Source organism: Herpailurus yagouaroundi, unplaced genomic scaffold (genome assembly GCF_014898765.1).
Source record: "Herpailurus yagouaroundi ecotype Mexico unplaced genomic scaffold, PumYag 198, whole genome shotgun sequence".
In the NCBI taxonomy this organism is placed as follows: domain Eukaryota; kingdom Metazoa; phylum Chordata; class Mammalia; order Carnivora; family Felidae; genus Herpailurus; species Herpailurus yagouaroundi.
In genome coordinates, this window is record NW_024412429.1 from 19,619,034 (window position 1) to 19,642,048 (window position 23,015).

The 23,015-nt window shown below is 35.2% G+C and overlaps 1 protein-coding gene across 1 annotated transcript in view; it reads right to left on the reverse strand.

Moving 5' to 3' along the window:
- The window catches only part of STXBP5 (syntaxin binding protein 5), a 170,574-nt gene that overhangs the window by 146,722 nt on the left and 837 nt on the right, over positions 1-23,015 (reverse strand). The window contains exon 2 of the mRNA XM_040448625.1: positions 21,799-21,896. Coding sequence (XP_040304559.1) covers positions 21,799-21,896 — 98 coding nt within the window. The remainder of the gene's footprint in view (positions 1-21,798; positions 21,897-23,015) is intronic.

Consider the following 23,015-nt stretch of genomic DNA (forward strand, 5'->3'; position numbering starts at 1 on the left):
TAGTTTGAAAGACTGTGAGTTCCAAAGCAAGTAGCTCTCAATCCTGGCAGTGCGTCAGAATCACAGCTCGACTGCAAATTTACTAAACCCAAATTGCCTGAGAAGTAGCCTAATTAGGTATCCTTTTTTGTTTTGTTGTCATTGATGTGCCACAGGAACATCTGAGGCACAGTGAGAATTAATTAAGACACCTACTTTCAAGTTGGTTCATATGCCGGCTCCACCAGTACTCACTGTGACCTGAGAATTATTACAACGCTCCACTTTCTTATCTATAAGATGCAGATACCTATCTAGCCTAGCTTGCAGAACTATGATGAGAATTAAAACCACTGAGAGTGTACTCCCCAAATGGTAGCCATTATCATTATTTAACTGGTATATTCACTACTTTAACAGGAATTAAAGATACCCTACAGCTGACATATCATAATGTAAGAAAAAAACAACTTTGACTATATTAGATTCCTAATATAGTTATACCTGTAATTATAATGGTGTCTGCTCCTTTCTATATGCAGCAATCAATTATAAGACAAAGGCAAACTGTAAGGCTACATTGAGTATTTCTTGGTGTCAATATAGCTTACCTTATAATTCTGAACTCCAGTGTACTCTTTTTAAAATGGTCTTATCTTCCTATAATGGATACCTTTAGTCTCTTTTTTTGTTGTTGTTTTGTTTTTTGTTTTTTTTACTGCTCGCCTATCAAGAGCTAGGGTATCTACCTAATCCTACTGTCATCTTTGTCTCTGGAGTAAACCAATTCATTTATATGGCCCATGACACAGGCCACAAACTGCGTGCACAACTACTTATGGGTTTTGTCCAAACAAGCACCATCATAACTCCTGAATAAGAGCTGCAGAAGACAAGACTAAAACAGGTTGAAATCAAAATCTTTGAATTTAGGTATGAACCTCTAAGTAAGCAACAGGGAGAAAAGAAATACTTAATGAAAAAAAAAACAAAAACAAAACATGATGAAACTAGCAATTACTGAAGAATAATCAAAAAGAGGTAATTGGAAAGATAAACAGAAAAAGAGACCAAAACCAGTTAAACCTTCTATAACATTATATAATCAAATTCAAATTCAAAATAAACATTCATTCAATTGTCTAAATGGGTTTTTTTGTTTTGTATTTTGGAACAGGAGGAAGAAAGGAGGAATTAGGGAGCCTTTAAGTACATCATCACAGTAATTAACATTTATTAAACACTTAATATGTATCAAGTACTATATATGTATTAGCTTACAAGAGTACCTCTACTATAGGCTCTGTTGTTTATAAAAGAGGAAACTGAGATACAACAAGGTTACTTAAGGCCATCCAGCTACTTAATAAAGAAGCTGGGTTTGAACCCTGGCAAGCTAAATCCAGTACCCACACACACATATATGCATACAAATATTTATATATAAATCACCAAGGCTTAATTCACCAAAAAAGAGCCAATTTTCACATATTAAATGAGGACTTTATCTCCATTTTGACCTTAATCAGTACTTTCTGTTAAGTTCTTCTTTCCAGATTATCTTCTAACTCAAGCAAAGGACCCACCGGGCAAAGCATCCCATGATGGAACCAAAACTACCCCTCGAGCAACAGGGACTGCCCCAACACCAGCAAGAGCTCACAGAATTGACCCTGAGACGATCAACCTGACCTTTACTGCCCACCTGCGTGTACCCACTGAGGTTTGTCCCACATTTTCCTGAAGTATTTTAAGCACACTGAAGACAGTCTGAGACTCCAGCCTGCTGTATTCCCTGTGGTAGCCTCATGGAAATAAATTCCTTTCCTGTTTCACCACCGCTCGTCTCTCTGCTTTGATTTTGTCAGAAGAGAGTGGTCGGACCTGGTCTGTCTGGGACTCCCAACAGCCAGGTGCTTTTGTATCCATGGGCCTTGGTTAGAATGTAAATGTCACTTCCCGACTTGCTTTCACTCATTTTAAAACCAGGGAATGAAAACAGAAGAAACATCTATAATATTTTTTACCTGAGTACAAAATAAAGTCAGACTGGTTTAAAACTATAAAATTAGACCAAATGCAACTTTTAATGGCAAGTAAACATTATAAAGGCAACTGGGCAAAAGCAACACACCAATCAAAAAATGTTTTCCAGGGACAACCTGGGTGGCTCAGTCCTTTAAGCACCTGACTCTTGATTTCCACTCAAGTCATGATCTCACTGTCCTGGGATTGAACCCTAGCGTGGGGCTCCGCACTGACAGCATGGAGATTGCTTGGGATTCTCTCTCTCCCTGTCTCTGTGCCTATCCCCAGCTCATGTACTTTCTCCCTCTCTCAAAATAATAAACACTAAAAAAATTTTTTTTCAGACTCATTCCTCATGTTAGTTCACGGTAACAAATACCTACTAATTTTAATAGTAGAACACTATAGCCAAGCAGAATTAGCAAAAAGCGGAGTTCTCTATTCTAATTATAGTCAAAATTTTGAGACTGCCTCCTTACAAATGTTTTCATGTGTAAAATGATCAGCCTACAAACATTTTAGAGACTGAAGCTACATGAGAGGAACTGTTCTTACCAAATTACGCAAGATATTAAAATGAGTAAACAACCCTATCCTTCAAAAGCCCATAGAATCACAGACTTGTATTAGTAGAATAAAGGACAAAAATCACATGATCATCTCAGTGGACACAGAAGAAGCCTTTAACTAAATCCATCCCCCTTTCATGATAAAACACTCAAGGAAAATGGAACTTCCTCAGCCTGACAAAGGGCATGTATGAAAAACCCACAGCTCAGATCATACTTAATGCTGAAAGATTAAAATGTATACTTTCCTGTTAAGCTCAGGAAAAAGACAATGTCCACTAGTGCTCACCATTTCCATTCAACATATGCAGGATATTCTGGCTGGGGAAAACAGGCAAGGAAAAGAAATACAAAGTGTCCAGACTGGAAAAGGAAGAAGTAAACTAAAACTATTCTACTCATAGAAGACATGATCTTGTATATGGAAAATTCTAGGGAATTCCCTAAAACAAACAAACAACAACAAAAAAACCAACTGAACAAATAAAGGTTGTGATTGCACAATACAAGACTACACAACACAAGATCAATATACAAAAATCAATTGTACTTCTATACATTGTCAATAAACAATCCGAGAAGTGAAATGAAGAAAACAATTCCATTTACAGTATCTCAAAGAATAAAATACTTAGGAACAAATTTATTCAACAAAATGCAAGACTTGTAAGCTACAAAACATTGAAAGCTACAAAACATTGTTGTTTTTTTGTTTGTACGCTACAAAACATTGAAACTTTGTACGCTACAAAACTATGTAGCTACAAAACATTGAAAGCAACAAAACATTGTTGAAACAAGAGCGAAGTGAAAAAACATCCCATATTCATGGAACAGAATAATATTCATCAAACTGATCTATAAAATTAACACAGTCTGTCAGAATCCTAGCTATTTGCAGAAATTGACAAGTTGAGCCTAAAATGAGATTAAAATTAATGTGGAAAGGGACCCAGAACAGCCAAAACAATCTTTAGAAAGAAGAACAAAGTTGGAATACTCACATTTCCCCAATTTCAAAACTTAATACAATATTACAGTAATCAAGACAGTGTGATATTAGTATAATTAGCTACCATATGGCTAGATCAATAGAATAAACAGACAACCGAGAAATAAACATTTATGATCAATTGACTTTGACAAGGATGTCAAGACAACTCAATAGGAAAAGAATACTATTTTCAACAAATGGCCTTAGGACAACTGTATATTCACATGAAAAAAATGTATTTGGACCCCTATCTCACACTATATAAAAAATACTAGCTCAAAATGGAGACCTAAATGTAAGAGCTAACATTATAAAACACCTAAAAGAAAACATACATCTTTGTGACCTCAGATAAGGTTGTGGTTTCTTAGATACAATACCAAAAGCATAAGCCACAAAAGAAAAAATAAACTGGACTTCATCAACATTAAAAACATTGTGTGTTTCAAAAGACACCGTCAAGACAATGAAAAAAAAAATCCACAGAATAGGAGAATTTATAAATCACGTATCTGATTAAGGATTTAATATCCAGAATATAAAGGGCTTTTACAATTGAACAAAAAAAAAATCAAATTTAAGAATGAAAAAAGGAGGGACTCCTGAGTGCCCAAGTCAGCTGAACGTCCAACTCTTGGTTTCAGCTCAGGTCATGATCTCACAGTTCGTGGAGTCAGGCCCTGTGTCAGGCTCTGCACTGACAGTGCATATACCCTGCTTGGGATTCTCATCTTCCCTCTCTCTCTTTCTGCCACTCCCCTGCAAACACACACTCTCTCTCTCTCTCTCTCTCAAAATAAACCAACATTTAAAAAATAAAAATGGAGAAAGGATATGAATAGATATTTCTGAAAAGAAGATACACAAAGAGCCAAAATATAAATAGATGCTCAACATCATTAGTCATTTGAGAAGTGTGAATCAAAGCCACAATAAAATACCGCTCCACCTCCTCTAATATGATTATAAAAGACAACTACAAGAGTTTGGGAGGACGTGGAGAAATGAGAATCCTTGATTACTATTGGTAGGACCACTGTTAGATGGTGCAACCAACTTTGGAAAATAATTGGCAATTCCTCTACGTTCAACACAGAGTTACCATATGACTCTGCAATTCCACTCCTTCAGGAATATAAACAATAGAGATGAAAATATACATACACACAAGACTTCTACACAAATGTTCACAGCATTATTCCTAAGAGTCAAAAAAGAGGAAAATCCAAATGTCCATCAACTGATTAGTAAATAATAAGCAGTGTATTTATACTATGAGATATTCAGCCATAAAAAGAAAGGAACCACTAATACATGCCACAATATGGATAAACCTCAGAAACATCATGCTAAGTAAAAGCAGCCAATCATAAAAGACTACATATTACATGATTCTATTTATATGATATGTCCAGAATAAATCCATAGAAATGGAAAGTAGGTGAGTGGTTGTGAAGGACTGGGTGAAGAGGGTAAGGCAGGACAACTGATACTAAGTATGGGGTTTCTTACTGGCATAAAGAAAATGCTCTGAAGTTAGGAAATGCCAATGATTGCATACTCAGTGGCTATAATGAGAAGTCCTGAACGATATACTTTAAAAGGGTGAATTATATGGTATGTAAAAATAGCTCCATAAAGCTGTTATACAAAAGAAACAATCAGCTTGTATGAATGATAAATGATAATACAAATAGGCAAAAACAAAAGACAGAATTTAAGGCAGGAAATATTGCAATTATTAATGGAACAAGTTAAAACATTATATTTTTTTTTAATGTTTTATTTATTTTTGAGACAGAGAGAGACAGAGTGTGAGCAGGGGAGTGGCAGAGAGAGAAGACAGCAAGACACAGAACACAGGCTCCAGGCTCTGAGCTGTCAGCACAGAGGCCAATGCGGGGCTCGAACCCACAAACTGTGAGATCGTGACCTGAGCCGAAGTCGGTCGCTTAACCGACTGAGACACCCAGGCGCCCCTAAAACATTATATTCTTAATGTTTTAAGAATCCAGTCTTCCCTTGAACTAGGATTTAAAAATATCTTTTAGAAGCAATGAATGAATTTCACTATTCAGCGACCTAACTGAAATGCAGCATAAAAAAAGGAAAAATAAAATCACACTACAGTTTAGCATTTTTGCAATTAAGCTCATTTCCTTCTGTCCTGCACTCAATTTTCAAACATTTTTATTTCGTTCAAGATTTAAACACAGAAAGTATTTAATGGATGAGAAACAACAAGAAAACCCTTTATAAGCTTTTAAAATTCCATGAATCTGTAAGGTCAGCTGATTCATTTTATCTTTCCATCATTTGTGAGGCTGGTATCACCATCACAACAAAAATTTCTCTTACTTTAGTCTTCCTCCTGGGATTTCTACTGTGCTATCAGCAAAGCCGAATAAAAAAAAATAGTCAAAGAAGCAGGCAATGGGACTGTAGCCCGTGGTTAAATTCTTAGAGGACAGCTCCTAGGCAAGTTTTCACTGCTCTCACTATTGCTGTGTATTATACACATATTTTGACAACCTCTACTTTTTATGAAGAATGTGAAAATACCAAGACTGGTATATACTTAGTAAATTATTAAGATCTTTCAAGATTATATATCTTTTCAGAGAATCTGTTCATCAATTCCTGTCTTTGGAAAAAAAAAAAAAAAGGAAAGAAAGTACTGGCATTATTCCAACCTCTACAGGAGTGACACATTCACTTTTCCAACCTACGACTGGAAGACTGGAAAACATACAAAATGGCGGAAAACAACTGGAGAACTCTGATATGCTGTGCAGTTTCTGAAAATACATTTATATTCTGCAAAGTTTAAAGATGAGAATACGGATAATTAATCTTTCTATGAACCCTTAAGTGACTAATAAATTATCCTGCAGTATTATACATTTAATTATATATTATTGTGTGAAAGTAACTTCCATTGAACACATATTCTGCTGACAAACCAAAAACAGTCTTTAAGTGTAAACTGTTCATCCCTGCCACAGTAAAATAAACCCAAGAGGATATTTTAATCCATCACAAACTCTGACGATTTCCACTAACCTCTGTTGCCATTTCTTTTAGCACATTCGTGTACTTTCAGCAAACAGAGTAATTCACGCCTCTAGTAAGCCTTCAAGGTGTTGCTACTCTCAACTGGCTTAACACTCTGAATAAAAGCTCAGTGGATGATTTTTATTTGTAATGGCTTAAGTCTTGAAGAAACTTAACCATAATGTGATTATAACAAAGTTAAAATCTAAACACCACCATAATGTAGTCAAAGAATATTGATGAAAGCATTCTAAAAATGAAGAGAAGGAGCTTTAACATCAGACCAACTCTACCAGGTAGTATAAAAATAAACAACAATCACTTAGCAGGTGAGAGATTTCATTTCTTTGTTCCACACTGTTATGAGGAATGAATGAAAGTCAACAGATAAAAGCAGTACATCATACGTGTATCCTCCTCAAAAATGGAAATACGTCAGATGAGCTGTGATATATAAGGCAACCTATGTGTGCTAGTTTTCTCGTCAGTGAACGCCTCACCTGCCTCCTCCACCTGATCAGCGTGATAATCACCTGCAAGACTAAACTTTTTCAACTTCCTATTAAGATTACATGGACTTTTTTTATTGCTAGTCCCCATGTCCAGTGACATAAGGCTAGGATTGGGAAACACTAATTCAATCCTGCGACTCCAGTTCGTTCCCACCTTCATAAATATGTCCTACCAGCTTCACAGCTCTGTCTCCAAAGGCAATGGTATAGCAAAGTGTCAGCTTACACACACTGCCCAGAACATGTTTCTTATCTACCATCTGCCTCACTAAGAATACCGCTACCCTATCTGTCGAACATTTGGCCAGTATTTCTCAATTCTGGCTCTACATTATAAGCATCCACAGAGATTTCACATAAACATGCATAGATGTCAAGCCCCACTCCAGATTCACTCAATGAGAATATCTACAGAAGAAATCCAAGTAAATGTCTGGGCATTGTTTGTATATTTTATCTTTTTCAGCTCCACAAGATATTCTAACAGATAGCCATGGTTGAAAAAAAAAAAAAAAAAAACAACAACTGGAAAATCCTATGAGCATAAATAGAATTAAGCATTATCTTCCATAAAAATAAATTTATATATGACTGATTCAATAAGTAATTTCTCAGACTTCCTTTCTTCAAATGGAATAGTCATGAATCCCCTTAATATCTGATCAGAAGTATATTTTCCAAACTTCTAATAATTTGCTACTTTTATCTGAACTAGCTTCTAATCAACTTGATAGGAATGTGGTCAATGCAAGAACTTAGTATATCTTTACCAAAGTTTAACACAGTGAAGAACATTTCATTTTGTATTTTTTAGAACTATTAACGTATTTGCAGTACAAACAAAACCTTAGTCAAATAACAATTATTCACACTGTTATAGTAAAGTACCCCTATTCTTTACTTTCACCTACTTGACAAACATCAAGTTTAAACCCTCTTTTAGAAGATCATGTATTTTTTTCACCTATAAAAATTAATACAGACTTTCAGTTTCCGGTCCAACACGTAAGAAATTTGAAATCTGCCATTCCATCCTAACAACAAGGGAAAAGCTGAACAGACTAAAAATCAACAACTCTTCTTAGATCCCTAGGACAAGTGAGGTCACAGGGCAAAACGCTGCCCCCAAAACTGCAAAGACAGGCCAACACCATGAATCACAACTCACCAAAACGAACCAGCCAGTAAGACACCTCCACAGGAAACAGTGCCTGGGTAGGAAAATCCAAACTATAATCGATGAAATGCTGGGATCTTAAAGTAGAGAAGTCTGAAAGTCACAAATCCCTGGGCACCCAGTCATGAAGGAAATGGGGGGGAATCCTTATACTTTCGTGAGTTTTACCTCAAAGAGCTCCACCAAGTTCCCACAGCAAATATCTGAGAAAAGATCCCCTCCTGCTTCCAGCAATGGGTGGGGGGAAAAGCAACCATTTTTTAAATACACTGGAGCACTCTGTTCTTCACAAGATCTGCCCTCTGAAGATACAAACCAGAAGCCTAAATTGCTAGGGGTTTATCAGAATAGCGCTATGAACAATAAATAGCCAAATTATGGAAAGAGCCCAAATGTCCATAGACTGACAAGTGGATAAAGAAGACGTGGTGTGTGTGTGTGTGTGTATACAGGAATATCACTTGCGATGAAAAAGAATGAAATCTTGACATTTGCAACAATGGGGATGGAACTAGAAGGTATTAATGCTAAGTGAAATAAGTCAGTGAGAGAAAAACAAATATCATATGATTTCACTCATATGTGGAATTTAAGAAACACAACAGATAAACATAGGGGAAGGGAAGGAAAAATAAAATAAAAACAGAGAGGGAAGCAAACCATAAGAGACTCATAAATACAGAGAACAAACAGAGGGTTGCTGGAGGGGACATGGATGGGGGATGGGCTAACTGGGTGATGGGTATTAAGGAGGGCACTTGTTGGGATGAGCACTGGCTGTTATACGGAAGTAATGAATCACTGGATTCTACTCCTGAAACTCAATACTACACTGTGTGTTAAGTAACTTGAATTTAAATTTTAAAAAAATAAATTAAAAAGAAAAAGAAAAAGAACTGAACTGACCAGGTAGAAGGGAAAGACCCAACTCGAACCCACTCTAGCCACCCTAACTTACCTGGGTCACCTGAGATTCACTTGTGAAGTCCACAATCCAGAAGCAGAGGCTCACTAAAAGACTAAGACCTTCACAACTTACCACCAAAAATGGATCTAGATATAGACCCCACACTCTTCACAAAAATTAACTCAAAATGGATCACAGACCAAAATGCAAAACTATAAAACTCCCAGAAGATAACATATGAGAAAACTTAGGTGGTCCTGGGTATGATGATGACACTTTAGGTACCAAGCCACAGGCACCATCCATGAAAAAATAATTGATAAGCTGCATGTCTTTAAATTTCAAAACTTGTGCTCTGTAAAATACAAGGTCAAGACAATTAGAACATAACCCATAAACTTGGAGAAAATATTTGCAAAAGACATCCAAAATATACAAAGGACTGTTATCCAAAATAGACAAAGAACTCTTAAAACTTAACAATAAGAAAACCAACAACCCAATTGAAAAATGGGCCAAAGACCTTAATAGATACCTCACACAAAGACATACAGTTAGCAAATAAGTATATAAAAAGATGCTCCACATCATATGTCACCAGAGAAATAACTGCAAACTAAAACAAGGATATACTGCTACAAACTTATCAAAACAGCCCAAATCTAGAATGACAACATCAAATGCTGGTAACAATGTAGATCAGCAGAACTCCTGTTCATTACTGGTCAGAGAACAAAATGGTATGGCTGTTTTAGATGACAGTTTGGTAGTTTCTTAGAATACCAAACATACTCTTAACCATACGTACAATCTAGTAATGACGCTTGTTGGTATTTACCCAAGGGAGCTGAAAGCTTATAGCCACATAAAACTTGCATAAGGGTATTTATAGCTGCTTTATTCACAACTACCAAACTTGGAAGGAGCCAATACACCCTTTAGTAGGCGGAGAGCTAACTAAACTGTAGTACATCCAAACAATGGAGTATTATTCAGCGCTAAAGAAATGAACTATCAGCCATGAACAGACACAGAGGAAACTTAGATGTTAAAAGTGAAAGAAGCCAATCTGAAAAGGCTATACATACTATATGATTCCAACTATAGGGACATTCTGGAAAAGGCAAAATTATGGAGACAATAAAAAGATCACTGGTTTCCAGGAGTTAGGGGAGAGAGAGAGACGAATAGGTGGAGCACAGATTTTTAGGCAATGGAACTACTCTGTACGATATTCAATGGTGGATACATGTCATGCATTTGCCAAAACCCATAGCATATACAACAAACAGCAAGAGTGAACCCTAATGTAAACTGTGGACTTTGGATGATTATGTGTCTGTGTAGGCTCATCAATTGTAACAAATGTACCACTCTGGTGGGGGATGTGAATAATAAAGGAGGCTATGCTGAGTGCAGATAGGGATATGTGGGAAATCTCTATTACCTTCTGCTGAACCCAAAACCTGCTCAAAAAAGTCTATTAAATAATTAATATATTAACAAAACCCCAAAACTGTTCAAAAAATAGCCTATTAAAAATCAATATATTAATAAATGAAGTTAGCCACATTCTCATGATAATAAGGGTGGACATACTTAATTTTACTGCTCACTCACAATGTTAACATCCTGCTAATCTGCTATTTAAGCAAAACTATAATGTGCACTATTTCTGCAGTAAAAATTTAATAAAATGCTATAATTAACTGTGAAAGATATATAGATCAACATTTAAAACTTCCTTTATTCAACACAATTGTAATATTTTGCAATAAATGTCCAACAATATTTGAAAAATTATGTCAGTTAATTGCCTTCTTTTCATGTGAATCAGAGGAAGATCAAAACAAAAAACAAATTGTAGCATCCACACTAACTTACAATTAGAGTATTCACCAGGTTAAAAGAGACCTCTAGTTACCTCTTCCACCATTATTTTGGTAAGAATTTTTTATTATTTGTAAGCAAATTAAGGTTGTTGAAAAATATTCATTCTTATTATGTCCTGCTTTGGAATCAGGATGGTCTACAAAGGGGTCAAAATGAATTATATTTATTTTCACAGGGAATTATGTAGAATAGCTTTTGGTATATAAATACACTCTTAAACGAACCACTTGTTCAGTCTACAAGAAATACAGTCATAAATACTGGTCTGGGTTAGAGAAACAAAAAAGCATGTGTATTCTGACATATCAAGTAAAAACCATCTTTCATCCCAGCACGCATTCTCAGATGCTTAATGGCTAAGTTCTTTTCTCAAGTACGGCAAAGTGAATTTTAAAGAAAAATACAGCCCATTATGAAAAATATAGTACAAAGACTGAATAGATGGAAAAATCTGCTCCAACACTTTTTCTCCTTTTCAAAAGACAAAAAAAAAAAAAATACACAAAAGGAAAGCAATTTAGCAGAAAGTACTGCAATAGCTGATGCCACTGGATTTATAGTCACCTTTGGCAGAGCACTGCCGTGAAAAAGCAGAGGTACCGCTATTACAAGAAAAGATTACGTACTTTCAAGAAAGGGTAGGATTAATCACTCTCCAACAGACAACCTCACCAGGAAAACTTCAAAAATTCTAGATAGCATTTACTGAAAGGGAAACAAACAAAACAAACCAGGGATATATAAAAAAAAAAAAAAAGCAAACCCTAATTTAAAATAAAAAATCTCATCATTTAAGAGTAACTACCATATAATTTCTAAGACTATATATTTTATAAATTCCATGTGCTAAGCAAACCTTAATTTTCAAATGAAGAATTATAAAACCAAAAATATCAGCGAGTTTTTAGTTAAAAACCCTATATTTAGCACTGCAAGGGAATGTAAGTTACTCTTGATCAACATTCATTTTTAAAATCATAGCACCAATAAAGAAGAACACTCATGGGGCACCAGGGTGGCTCAGTGGGTTGAGCATGTGACTATTTGGCTCAGGTCAAGATCCCAGGGTTGTGGGATCAAGCCCGCATTGGGCTGCACGCTGGGCATGCTTAAGATTCTCTTTCTCTCTTTCCCGCTCTCTCCCCCTCACTCCACCCTCCCCCTCCTGCGTGCTCTCTCAGAAAAATAAAAGGAAATATGCTCAGCATGTCATCAATTCATTTATTTGTCTTATATAACAACCTCCAAAAGGACTAACACCAGTTGGAGAAATGTAATCAAGTAGAAATTAGTTTTATTTACTGAATAAAATGATATCTACACTTAGTGCTACTTGACAATGATCCAGTGAGCAACTATAAGAAATCTTCAAAAAGTGGGATCTAATTTCAGTTTTCAATTAAAGTATCACACATTCTTCCCAAGGGACATGCAATGTATTTAACTCTAAAGAAGGTAACCATGCACCCGAATTTGCTTCTAGGGGTTTTATGAGGTTTTTTTATATGTTATTTTTTAGGTTGTTTTCTTCTACTAATTTTTTTATTCAAAATTTGCAGACATCTACAAAATTGCAATATTTTAATAAAATGCTTACTTTCACTTTTATCTTTTAAAATCTAAATATAAATATTTCTACATCTCTGTATAATATTAATGAAAATATAAGAAAAAGCTACAAATGCAAACATTTTTAATTAAAATTAGGTAGTAAGGGTTCAAACAAGCTGAATACTTCAATAGAATTGATGACTGAACTGCCCCCAAAAGATGCCCAATTAAGCATCTTCATTATCATATTAATTATAATTCACACACACACACACACACACACACACACACACACACAAAAGGCCTCTTCCACAGATCAAATATTTGTGAAAGTAACTTAACTTAGCATACAGAAGTACTATATATCATTAAGAATTACTTTTTCTTAAACTATTTTCTATTTATGACTAAAAGATTAAATTTAAACTGATACTGCAAGTATAATTTTTGAAACTTTACTATAAAAATGTCAGTAGTAGTTCCTTCCTTAGCATTCCTCTCCACTAATGACTTAAAAACAAGGCAGCCTGATGAATTAAAACAGGGATTGGCAAACTTCAGCTTGTGGGAGAAATCCAGTCCCCCATTTTTAGAACTAAAGTTTTATTAAAACAGATCTATACTCCTTCCTCCCCATGTCTGTGGATGCTTTTGTGCTAGACTGGCAAAAAAGCTAATATACTTACTATCTAGCCCTTTACAGGAAGTCTGCTGACTCCTGAACTAAAGGTATAGATTTAGATCCTCGTTATTTTAAAGGCATGCGAGCGTACAAACACACCCATATCATAGTATGATCTTTCGTAGACAACCTATGAGGTTGATCATTTAAGAATCTGTATTTCTGGGGTGTCTGGGTGGCTCAGTTGGTTGGGTGTCCGACTTCGGCTCAGATCATGATCTCGCAGTTCCGTGAGTTCAAGCCCTGCGTCGGGCTCTGTGATGGCAGCTCAGAGACTGGAGCCTGCTTTGGATTCTGTGTCTCCCTCTCTGCTCCTCCCCAACATATGCTCGCTCTCTCTCTCTCTCTCTCTCTCAAAAATAAACAAACATTAAAAAAAAAAAAGAATCTGTATTTCTTCTGTTTTAGAATTGTATACCAACTACTTTCCAGTTTCTGGACTCTTGATAAAACAGAGGATACTGGTTAATTCTGATTTGCATTGCTTTAGACTCCACCGCATATTTTCATATGCTATAATGTTTCCGACAGTTTGTTTTAAAAGAAAATACCACTCAATGTTATAATTTCACAAGGTCTAATTTTAGCCATTTAAAATATAAAGAATGGTAATGTAGAAATTTAGATTTTAAACATTAAGAAGATGGCTAGATGGGTGGAACTGGGGATGAAACTAAATCAAATATACATCACAAAGACAAAGGAACTGAGCTTTAAAGATAAGAATTATTTTAACAGGATGAAATATATTCTAGACTTAAGGAATTGCTGAACACATGGCCCTTTGTGAAAGAGTGAGTAGTAAGAAGTAACCTGTGTCAACAATTCTTTCCCCTACTTACCTCCACAGCCAAAAAAGGAAAAAAAAAAAAAAAAGTTACGCAGTAAACATAACTCATGTCCAAAATTTCTTTAAAATGAAACACAAGAGTGAAAGATTAAAACGACTGGGATTACTAAATCGAAAAGTGGGTAACTACTAGGCATATTTAAATTCACCAAAAATGTTAAAAATTATAGAATATGGGGAAGATAACCAACTTATCTTTCTTCTGTTGCAGATAAAAATTAGATATACTGTGGTTCAAATTAAAGCATAAGTTAATTAAATTATAAACATAAACATCTTTCTACCTACGAAGAATTCTGAGTAAATCAGAAGGTGCTATTTCTTGGAATGATTTATGTCATACGTGACTAAAGGAAGAGAGGTCTATCAAGTACCTTCTGGTAGTCTTTCATGAACTCTTAGTTTATTGCACATAAATCAAGACAAAAATCACCTTGTTTTACTTCCTAAGAAATTCTGTAGTACTGTATTATGTTTAAAATCTATCTGAAAATCTATACTATTCAAATATAGTAGTATATTTAAATACATAATATTTGAACACAAATAAGGTGGTGATATAGTAAAATACACTTTTTCTATATTATTCTCTTATATTCTAGACAGATTTGTGTAGCTCAAACCAAAAACATTTCATTAATCCGTAATCCTAAAATACTGAGTATACCTTCTTATGATCATAATATGCCAAATCACTGAAGAAAAATTCTCATTTAAACATTATAAAACAAAACAATACTGACACTCGTTATTTTCTTCTTGTAAATAACGTGTCACTTTCAATGCATGAAGTTAAAACCAAAGACAAACAACCAAAGCTTACCTTTTAGCAAAACTACCCCATCATCCAATTATTTACATGTATATCACTAGTTACTACTACCCCAAGTAACCATATGATTACCATATTTAACACCCAAATTACATACCAACAATTCAATAGTCTCTATATTCAATCTTATAAAAATTAATAAAATCACATGATTAGGAACTGTGAAAATTAGTAATGGGAACCCTCACTAAAATGGATTTGGGAGGTTTTGGCAGGGGGAGCTCATATCCTACCACTCATCATCAACTGCAGACCTAACAGGAAGAGATGGACTTGACCTTGCAGTCCCCTCTATTCCACTACTCCAACTGGAGGTGACAACTTTTCTCATCCCCCGCCAGGCAACAGCTCCACCAATGAGAAGTCCCACAATTTGAATTCCTGTTTTACTCCAATGGACTGGTAGATCCTAACTGCCTTCCCAACATCCTTTTCTGCTTAAAAAAGGGTGTCTGTCCTTTGTTTACCTGCACTTGCCTATCGTTTTATATGTATATGTATAGATATATAGATAGATAGATAGATATATTTTTTTTTTTTTTTGAGAGAGAGAGAGAGAGAGAGAGAGTGAGAGTAAATGGGGGAGGGGCAGAGAGAGAAGGGGACAGAAGACCCGAAGCATGTTCCGTGCTAACAGGCTCATGGCTCGAACTCACAAACCATGAATTCTTGACATCATTGGAGTCAGACACTCAACCGACTGAGCTACCCAGGCACCCCTTGCCTACCGTTTTTAGCAGCTTGTTTGTCCTGGATTGCAATTCTCTTTTATTCTCTAATAAACCCATCTGTTCCTATTAAAAAACTTACAGTTTTACTTTTAAGGTTAACAAAACCCAGTAGTAATTTTATGTAATTTCATTTTAATTTTTTATCCTTACTATTTACACCCAAGAAAGGAAAGTACACTGTTAATTTTTTTTAAACGCCCCAGCTTATGTCATAACGAGACCTTATCTGTTATAGAATAAAAATGCAACAACCTAGTATCTTAAGTATTCAATGTGAGTTTTCAACAACAAAAAAAGTGCATGTTTTTCATAGGTTCCTTCCCACTCCATTTTGTAAACAAAGGTTTACATTTGTGCATCTACTGACTTGGATTTTGAACGTAATCAATGGACACAAAGTAAAGGGGCCCACAATGGGATGGAGTCCAATACTTCATCCTCTTTTACACGTCCTCGAAGCAGCCCATTAGACAGAAATGGTTCAGAACATTCCCAATCCTCTACAGAAAATGAAATTCTAAGATCCTAGAGATGGAAGGACTCCAGATATCACACCCCCAATTTCCCCATTTTACAGGAAAAGAGACTGAAACCCATTTCAGCTGGCTTAACCAAAATTAGTCTGAAGACTAGAACACTTCTAACGATAAAGTCATCCTTCCAAAATTCCTTTACCCTTTTCCTCTAGGATGGCAAAGTCAGGTTATAATTTTAAAAGTAAAAAATACTAAAAAACAAATGGAAAACAAAGAATATGGAATAAAAACCTATCTAACTTAAGGCAGAAAGGCTTCCTAAGCAGACTTGACTCCCTACTAATTAACTTATCCCTTTTCAGTTCCATTCAGATTCTATCACACCTTGTTTCTCTTGAAAAGAAATTCATTGCAAAGTAACTGCTTCCAAGCAGGCACCATTTCTAGTTGTTTCTAAAGTAAAGTGCCTATTCCTCCTGCTGCAGTAGTTCATGCTGAGAATCACAACCTACTGCTGACACAGTACTCGTTCTTCCTTTTATACAAAGTCCTCTTTAATAAAGAACTAAGAGTTGAGAAGTAAAAGTATTTCAAAGTCCTTGTTTCTCCTCTGGAGCTAGAATTCCAAATGACTAGAATTCTTCCATAGACAAAAAGGATGGCAGGGGAGAAGAGGAGATAAAAATGGGGCTTAATTCTAGCTACACTGTTTCCCTTTTAACTACTCTGAACAAAAATCATTTCTAAATTTTTCAGGGCTGTAATTATGTTTTACAACATAAGCAGCAAGTCAAACATTCTAATACTATCTTACAAGTGCAAAGTCACTAAATAATCATTTAATGCCTACTATGTGCAAGAAACTTTCATATCTCAATAGCAATTTTGCAGCCTTATGATTAAGAAGAGCCAGTTCCATGACTCTTAAAGAAAAAAAACAAACAAACAGTACTCTTACAAGATTTTTTTAGGACTGTACTAGCAACAAAAATAAATGAAAATAAGGCCTTCCTAAAGAGTGTCTGGCACTAGTTGCCTTTCAACAAGTACTTGCTGAAATAAACTAATGAAGGACCTGAAAATTGAAACTACAGAAAAACTCTCACAGTATCGTATACTGAATATTCACCAAAACAGTCTCTGCATGGTCTTAAAAGCTATACATAGACATTACTGCATTTAATTGTGATGCTAACTGCATGACCCAAGTAGGATTATTATCCTATTTAACTGAACAACTTGGGCATAGTTCAGTGGAGCACACAGAACTGTACGAGTTAAGGCTGCCATATACTAACAGCAGGGGCACCCTACCATTTACTAGGTGGAAGCCAGGGATATAAAGTAGCCTGCTACGTGCTGGATAAATCCACAGAATTATCCAGTCCAAAATGCTACCACTATTGAGAGATACTGATCAAGAATACGTAACTATAATGAATCCTAACCAAATAACAACCAGATAACTCAGGTGAACATTCATGGTTTTCCACCAACTGGCTCCTATTTCTGTCTCCAACTCAATTAGGATCATTATTCCAACCTCTCTTTGGTATTCCTCTTAACTATCATAATTTGCTTTTCTCTGCTTTTGCCCATATTGCTTGCCTAGAATATTTTCCTAGTCCTTCCCTGCTACTCTGAATCCTTATCTACTAATGTATAGCAACATCATCAAGTGCAATGACTTTGCCTATAATCTGACTTTACAGAATGTCAGTAGACTTCTAAATAATTCTCTAAATTCAACTGTTTAACAAGTTCTAGTCTTTTAGTTAGGACTGGAAACTATATGAAGAATCACATTTTTCATTTCTTTTGAATACTCCCGTAAAACAATACATTGCCACTTGGAATTACAGAATTATTTCTCAAGGAAATAATCTAATACAGCATGTTCATTTTAAAAGAATAAAAAAATAAAAGACACCTAATTCTTTAACAGAAAGAAAAGAACCAGAATTCAGGCCACAGTTAATGTTATGTTATTACATATTCAGGCCACAGTAATGTTAATCTAATGTTAACGCTTAGTAAGTGTTGGTTAAATGAACTCCAAGGTACAAAAATCACCTTGTAAGTTGGCATTCAGCAAAATTACACTGTAGTTTAAAAGACAATCCATGCTTTATCAGAGATTGCTTATTTTACTGTATCTTCCACAAGTCAAGAAAACAATAAATGAGATTTTTAAATAATTTTGATAATTATAACAAAAACTCACATTTTTATTAAAAAATTCAATAAACTTGAGATGTCAGTTTTCTGCTCAGTCCTTGAAAGAGTCACACATAAAATGACTTTATTTCGAAAAAAATAGCTTACAAAGATCAGAGTAGCCCATGGTTATAGTAATTCAAAATTATACTAGTAAACCAGGAATCTAGACAAGGACACCAGCAGCATTACTAGAAATGCAAACCTTTTTTCCCTTTCTAGATGTTGATATGAAAAGAATTAGATTATTCTATCCCAATAGTTTTCATCCCTAGATTAATCATAAGAACCAAATCATACCTACTTCTACATGGCAAAAAGAGAATTAAAATAATTAAATCATGTCACTGCTATATATGATGTATTATATAAAATTATGCTTTCCTGCTTCCCATCAGTAAGTATATGCCAACCTCACATTCTTTCTAGAAGCCAAGAAGTTCAAACATAAAGCATGTTTATAATATCATTCACTTGCTGTAGACTAATGCAGGAAATACATTAAATTCATCTTGCCTCATTTTTGGTTAGAAATTTTAAAATTCAGATTTTCCCTATTTCTTGTAAGCATTTGATATCAGATGTAACCTTCTCATCTAGTTTTTTTAAAACCTCAAAGTAGATTAATTTCATATAGTCCAACATTTAAGAAGACATTCTATTAGTCAAATTACATGTGCATTGGGGCGCCTAGGTGACTCAGTCAGCTGAGCTTCCAACTTCGGCTCAGGTCATGATCTCACGGTTCATTCGGTTCGTGGGTTCAAGCCCTGCATCAGGCTCTGTGCTGACAGCTCAGAGCCTGGAGTGTGCTTTGGGTTCTATGTCTCCCTCTCTCTCTTCCCCTCTCCTACTCACACACTGTCTCTCTCTCCCTCAAAAATAAACATATATATATATATATATATTTTAATTAGATATGTATTACAAATTCTAATAGCTCAATCTTACTTTGGAAAACATTTCCTACTTTCTCCTCCACAGTCAAATGAAAGAAGGCAAACCAATCTGTTACTCTGGAATATTCATTATGCATCTCATTAAAAAGTAAAAACATGTTTGGTAAAGAGTCTTCCTGACTTCATTCTAAATACAGTAAGAAAGATTCTAAAATTAAAAAAAAAATTATAGCTGTAAACTTATAATTACGTGTTCACCTTCATATAGCGTTCAGCTATTAGAATGTATTAGCAAGTCACATACAAGTGAGGATTTGGAACACCCAATCTTTGCTTTTATTTGGCAATTAGTATTAGGCCTATATTTTAACTCCTTTGTGTCAACTTGTTCATTACTCAAATGCATTAAAGGTAACAGTGTTGCCTAAAGAAAAATACTTGGTTTTACAAAATTGGACTTGCTGGTGGTACTCATTAAAAGTACAAGGAGCAGGGGCACCTGGGTGGCTTGATTGGTTAAGCGTCCGACTTCGGCTCAGGTCATGATCTCACGGTCCCTGAGTTCGAGCCCCGCGTCGGGCTTTGTGCTGACAGCTCAGAGCCCGGAGCCTGTTTCAGATTCTGTGTCTCCCTCTCTCTCTGCCCTCCCCTGTTCATGCTCTGTCTCTGTCTCAAATAAATAAACGTTAAAAGTACAAGGGGCAGACTGGCTGTTAAAAGAAAAAAAAAAGTTGAGACTACGTTGAGAAACAGTAAAAGCTGAATCCATTTAAAAGAAAAGCAAAATCTAAAAATAACTGATTTAACTTTATTTTTTTTTCTTTTAATCCAGTGATGATATTCTTCTGTTGGGAACAATAAATGTCTGCTTTTAGTTCCAAACAGTCCATCTAGATCCAACAATGCACTATTCTTGTCACTACATGGAGTTTTGCTGAATAGTTTGAACCCATACTGACAAAATTAAATTTTAGTCCCATCTTCAAAAGACTAAAACAGGAACCCTAAACTAGAAGGTAATGATCACTGGGTTTAGGAATAAAAACATATAAACATTTGTAGCCAAAAATAATTCTAGTCTCAACTATCTAGACATTTGGGCAAGAGCCCTTGAGACATACTCTTGGAAATTCAGATTCAGATCTAGCCTGGTCAGATTTTACCATTTCAACAGGAATGTGTGCACGACTGGTATTTACTATGAAAGTAGATTTCACTCAATAGTACATATTAATGGCCCATCTGAAAACTTTTTAAGTTTTTTGAAAGATAACACACTAATCACAAATGAAACTTGAAGCATATCCTGATACTATATACAGTACTGCTTTGAAATAAAGATTTTAAAAGATTATAAGGAAAATGCAAAGCACATGTTTAACTAACTTAGCAAGTTTCCTCTGCTCTTCTCAGGAGCCAGATACAATCTGAAAGGTAAAGCTCCCTCCTTTTTTTTTTTTTTTTTTTGACAATAGTAATTCTTTTGTGATCGCCTTGTGATTTTTTTTCTTACTACCAACACGTTACTTTAATATGTATAAGGAGATATCCTAAAGATGAATAAAGCACTTGCTTTTAAAAATTTTAATATTTAAAAATAAGTGTATTTTAGTTAAATATGGTTAAATTTCATCATAAAAACAATTTTATTTCAAGTTAAATAGTATAAAAGTGAAAGGTATTTTCCACTGTTCAGAATTAAAAACAAAAATGATTCCGAAGAATGAGCAGGTATTCGGAAAAACTATGCTATGCTATGACAAGACTATTATAGTTCATGCATAGTCAGGAAAAATAATTCTCCTTGTATTAATAGTTCAGAGTACGTGTACATAACAAATGTGACTACGAAAGGGAAAACACCAAGAGAATACACTTATCCATTTGCATTATACTAACAAAATGATCTAAAACTTCTAGAAATATCAACCCTTCTTAACTGTTTATATAAAATTAATTTACACGATTTTCTAATTTCTTTTTCCAAAGGGCAAGTCAAACAACCAAATGAAATTCAACCTCTAATTCATTAGAACAATAGGTCATAAATTCACTATCTACCAAAGCAGTTAAGGTGCGTCCTATGTTATTGTCTTTAAATCTCATTCCAAACCATATTGCATTCAATATACCCCTAGTATAAGCAAAGAGATTTCCCCTTAGAAACTTCTAGCTCCTTGCAAAGACAGTAGTTACTATAGCAAAACTTTAGAACTCTATGTGGATACGTATTTAGCTACCATTAACAGAGAGATGAGAAACACCCCAGCAACCTATAGACTGAATAGATGTAGAATTAAGAGAAAAGCGAACACCATATGATTTCACAAATATTATATACTTGATCATACCATTTTTTGGAATTTAAACAGAAAAAGCAACCACTCAGCAGTAGAGAAGGACTGGGGAGATACAGCAAATGTGGAAAACTTTCAATGAAAGGATACAGCCTTAAAGCACCAGTCTGAGTTCCGACGGCCAGGATCTTCTGTACAGGATCAAAGGCCAGGGCTGAAGGTTGATAGGGAAATCCATGGCGAACAGTCTAGGGATGGGCAAATGACATCACAGCAACCAAGGCAGCAAGCAGAATTTAAAAACAGAAAAGTCAGTAGAGGCATTAGCATCTAGAACCAATTATAACTGATGCAGAACACATACACATGCACTCACTGCCTTAAAAAAAAAAAAAAAAAAAAACAGTACAAAACGTACATCAACAAAACTTATGCACACAGAACCTGAAACCAAAAGAAGTGAGTGTGTGTACATGTGTGTGTAGAGCACACCACACACACATACACAAATACCTCCCAATGTGACACTTTCATTTCTGCCCTTCCATAATCCTGGGATTCTACGGAAGAAAATTTCTTAACACTCTATACTATCAAGTCTCAGACCAAAATACCAAAGTTTGCGGTAGTAAAAGAGATCTGTAAATTAATGTAAAAATGCAGTTCGTGTTTTATTTCAAGTGTGATAACTTCATCGTTACTTTATTTGGATCCTAAATGCAAGTACTGCTAAAGAAAAGCTGTCATACAATTACTTTCGTCAAGGATTCGGGAAAGCAATTATCAAACCTCTATCCCCAAATTTTGCAATTGTAACAGAATGAAAATAAAGTGCAACATATTATTTTTGAATTTTGCTGTTAAACCCCGAATTTCAGGGCATTGGGGCAAAAATGTGCATGCAGCCATTTTTAAGAAACTGACATATGAAAGCACGGTATTCATAAGGCAGGTATTAACATCGAGACAAGTTTGTATATCTCACTGAGCAGCCAGTGAACTAATTCGCTGCATCATTCTTTCCCAATTACAGACCGCTATGGCAATTGTGCCATTAATAGGCAAAAATCTCAGTACCAACTTTTTAATCAAACAGAATGCTGAAAGGACCCTGTGATTTCGTATTTTAAGCTTCCGGCCACATTTTAAGGGAAAGGTGATAAGCAAATATCCAGTTGAACAGGTCTGGTTTTTTGATGAACAATATTCATTCGAAACTGTTTCCAAAGGAAACTTCGAAGTTGGTGAATTACATTAAAATGCGTGAATGTAAAGGCTGTAAGGTTATTGACAATACAAATTAAAGGTCGGTGAAATACGTTAGAAGCAACCTTGAAATGACTGCTGCATGTGAAAAGGAGGGGGGG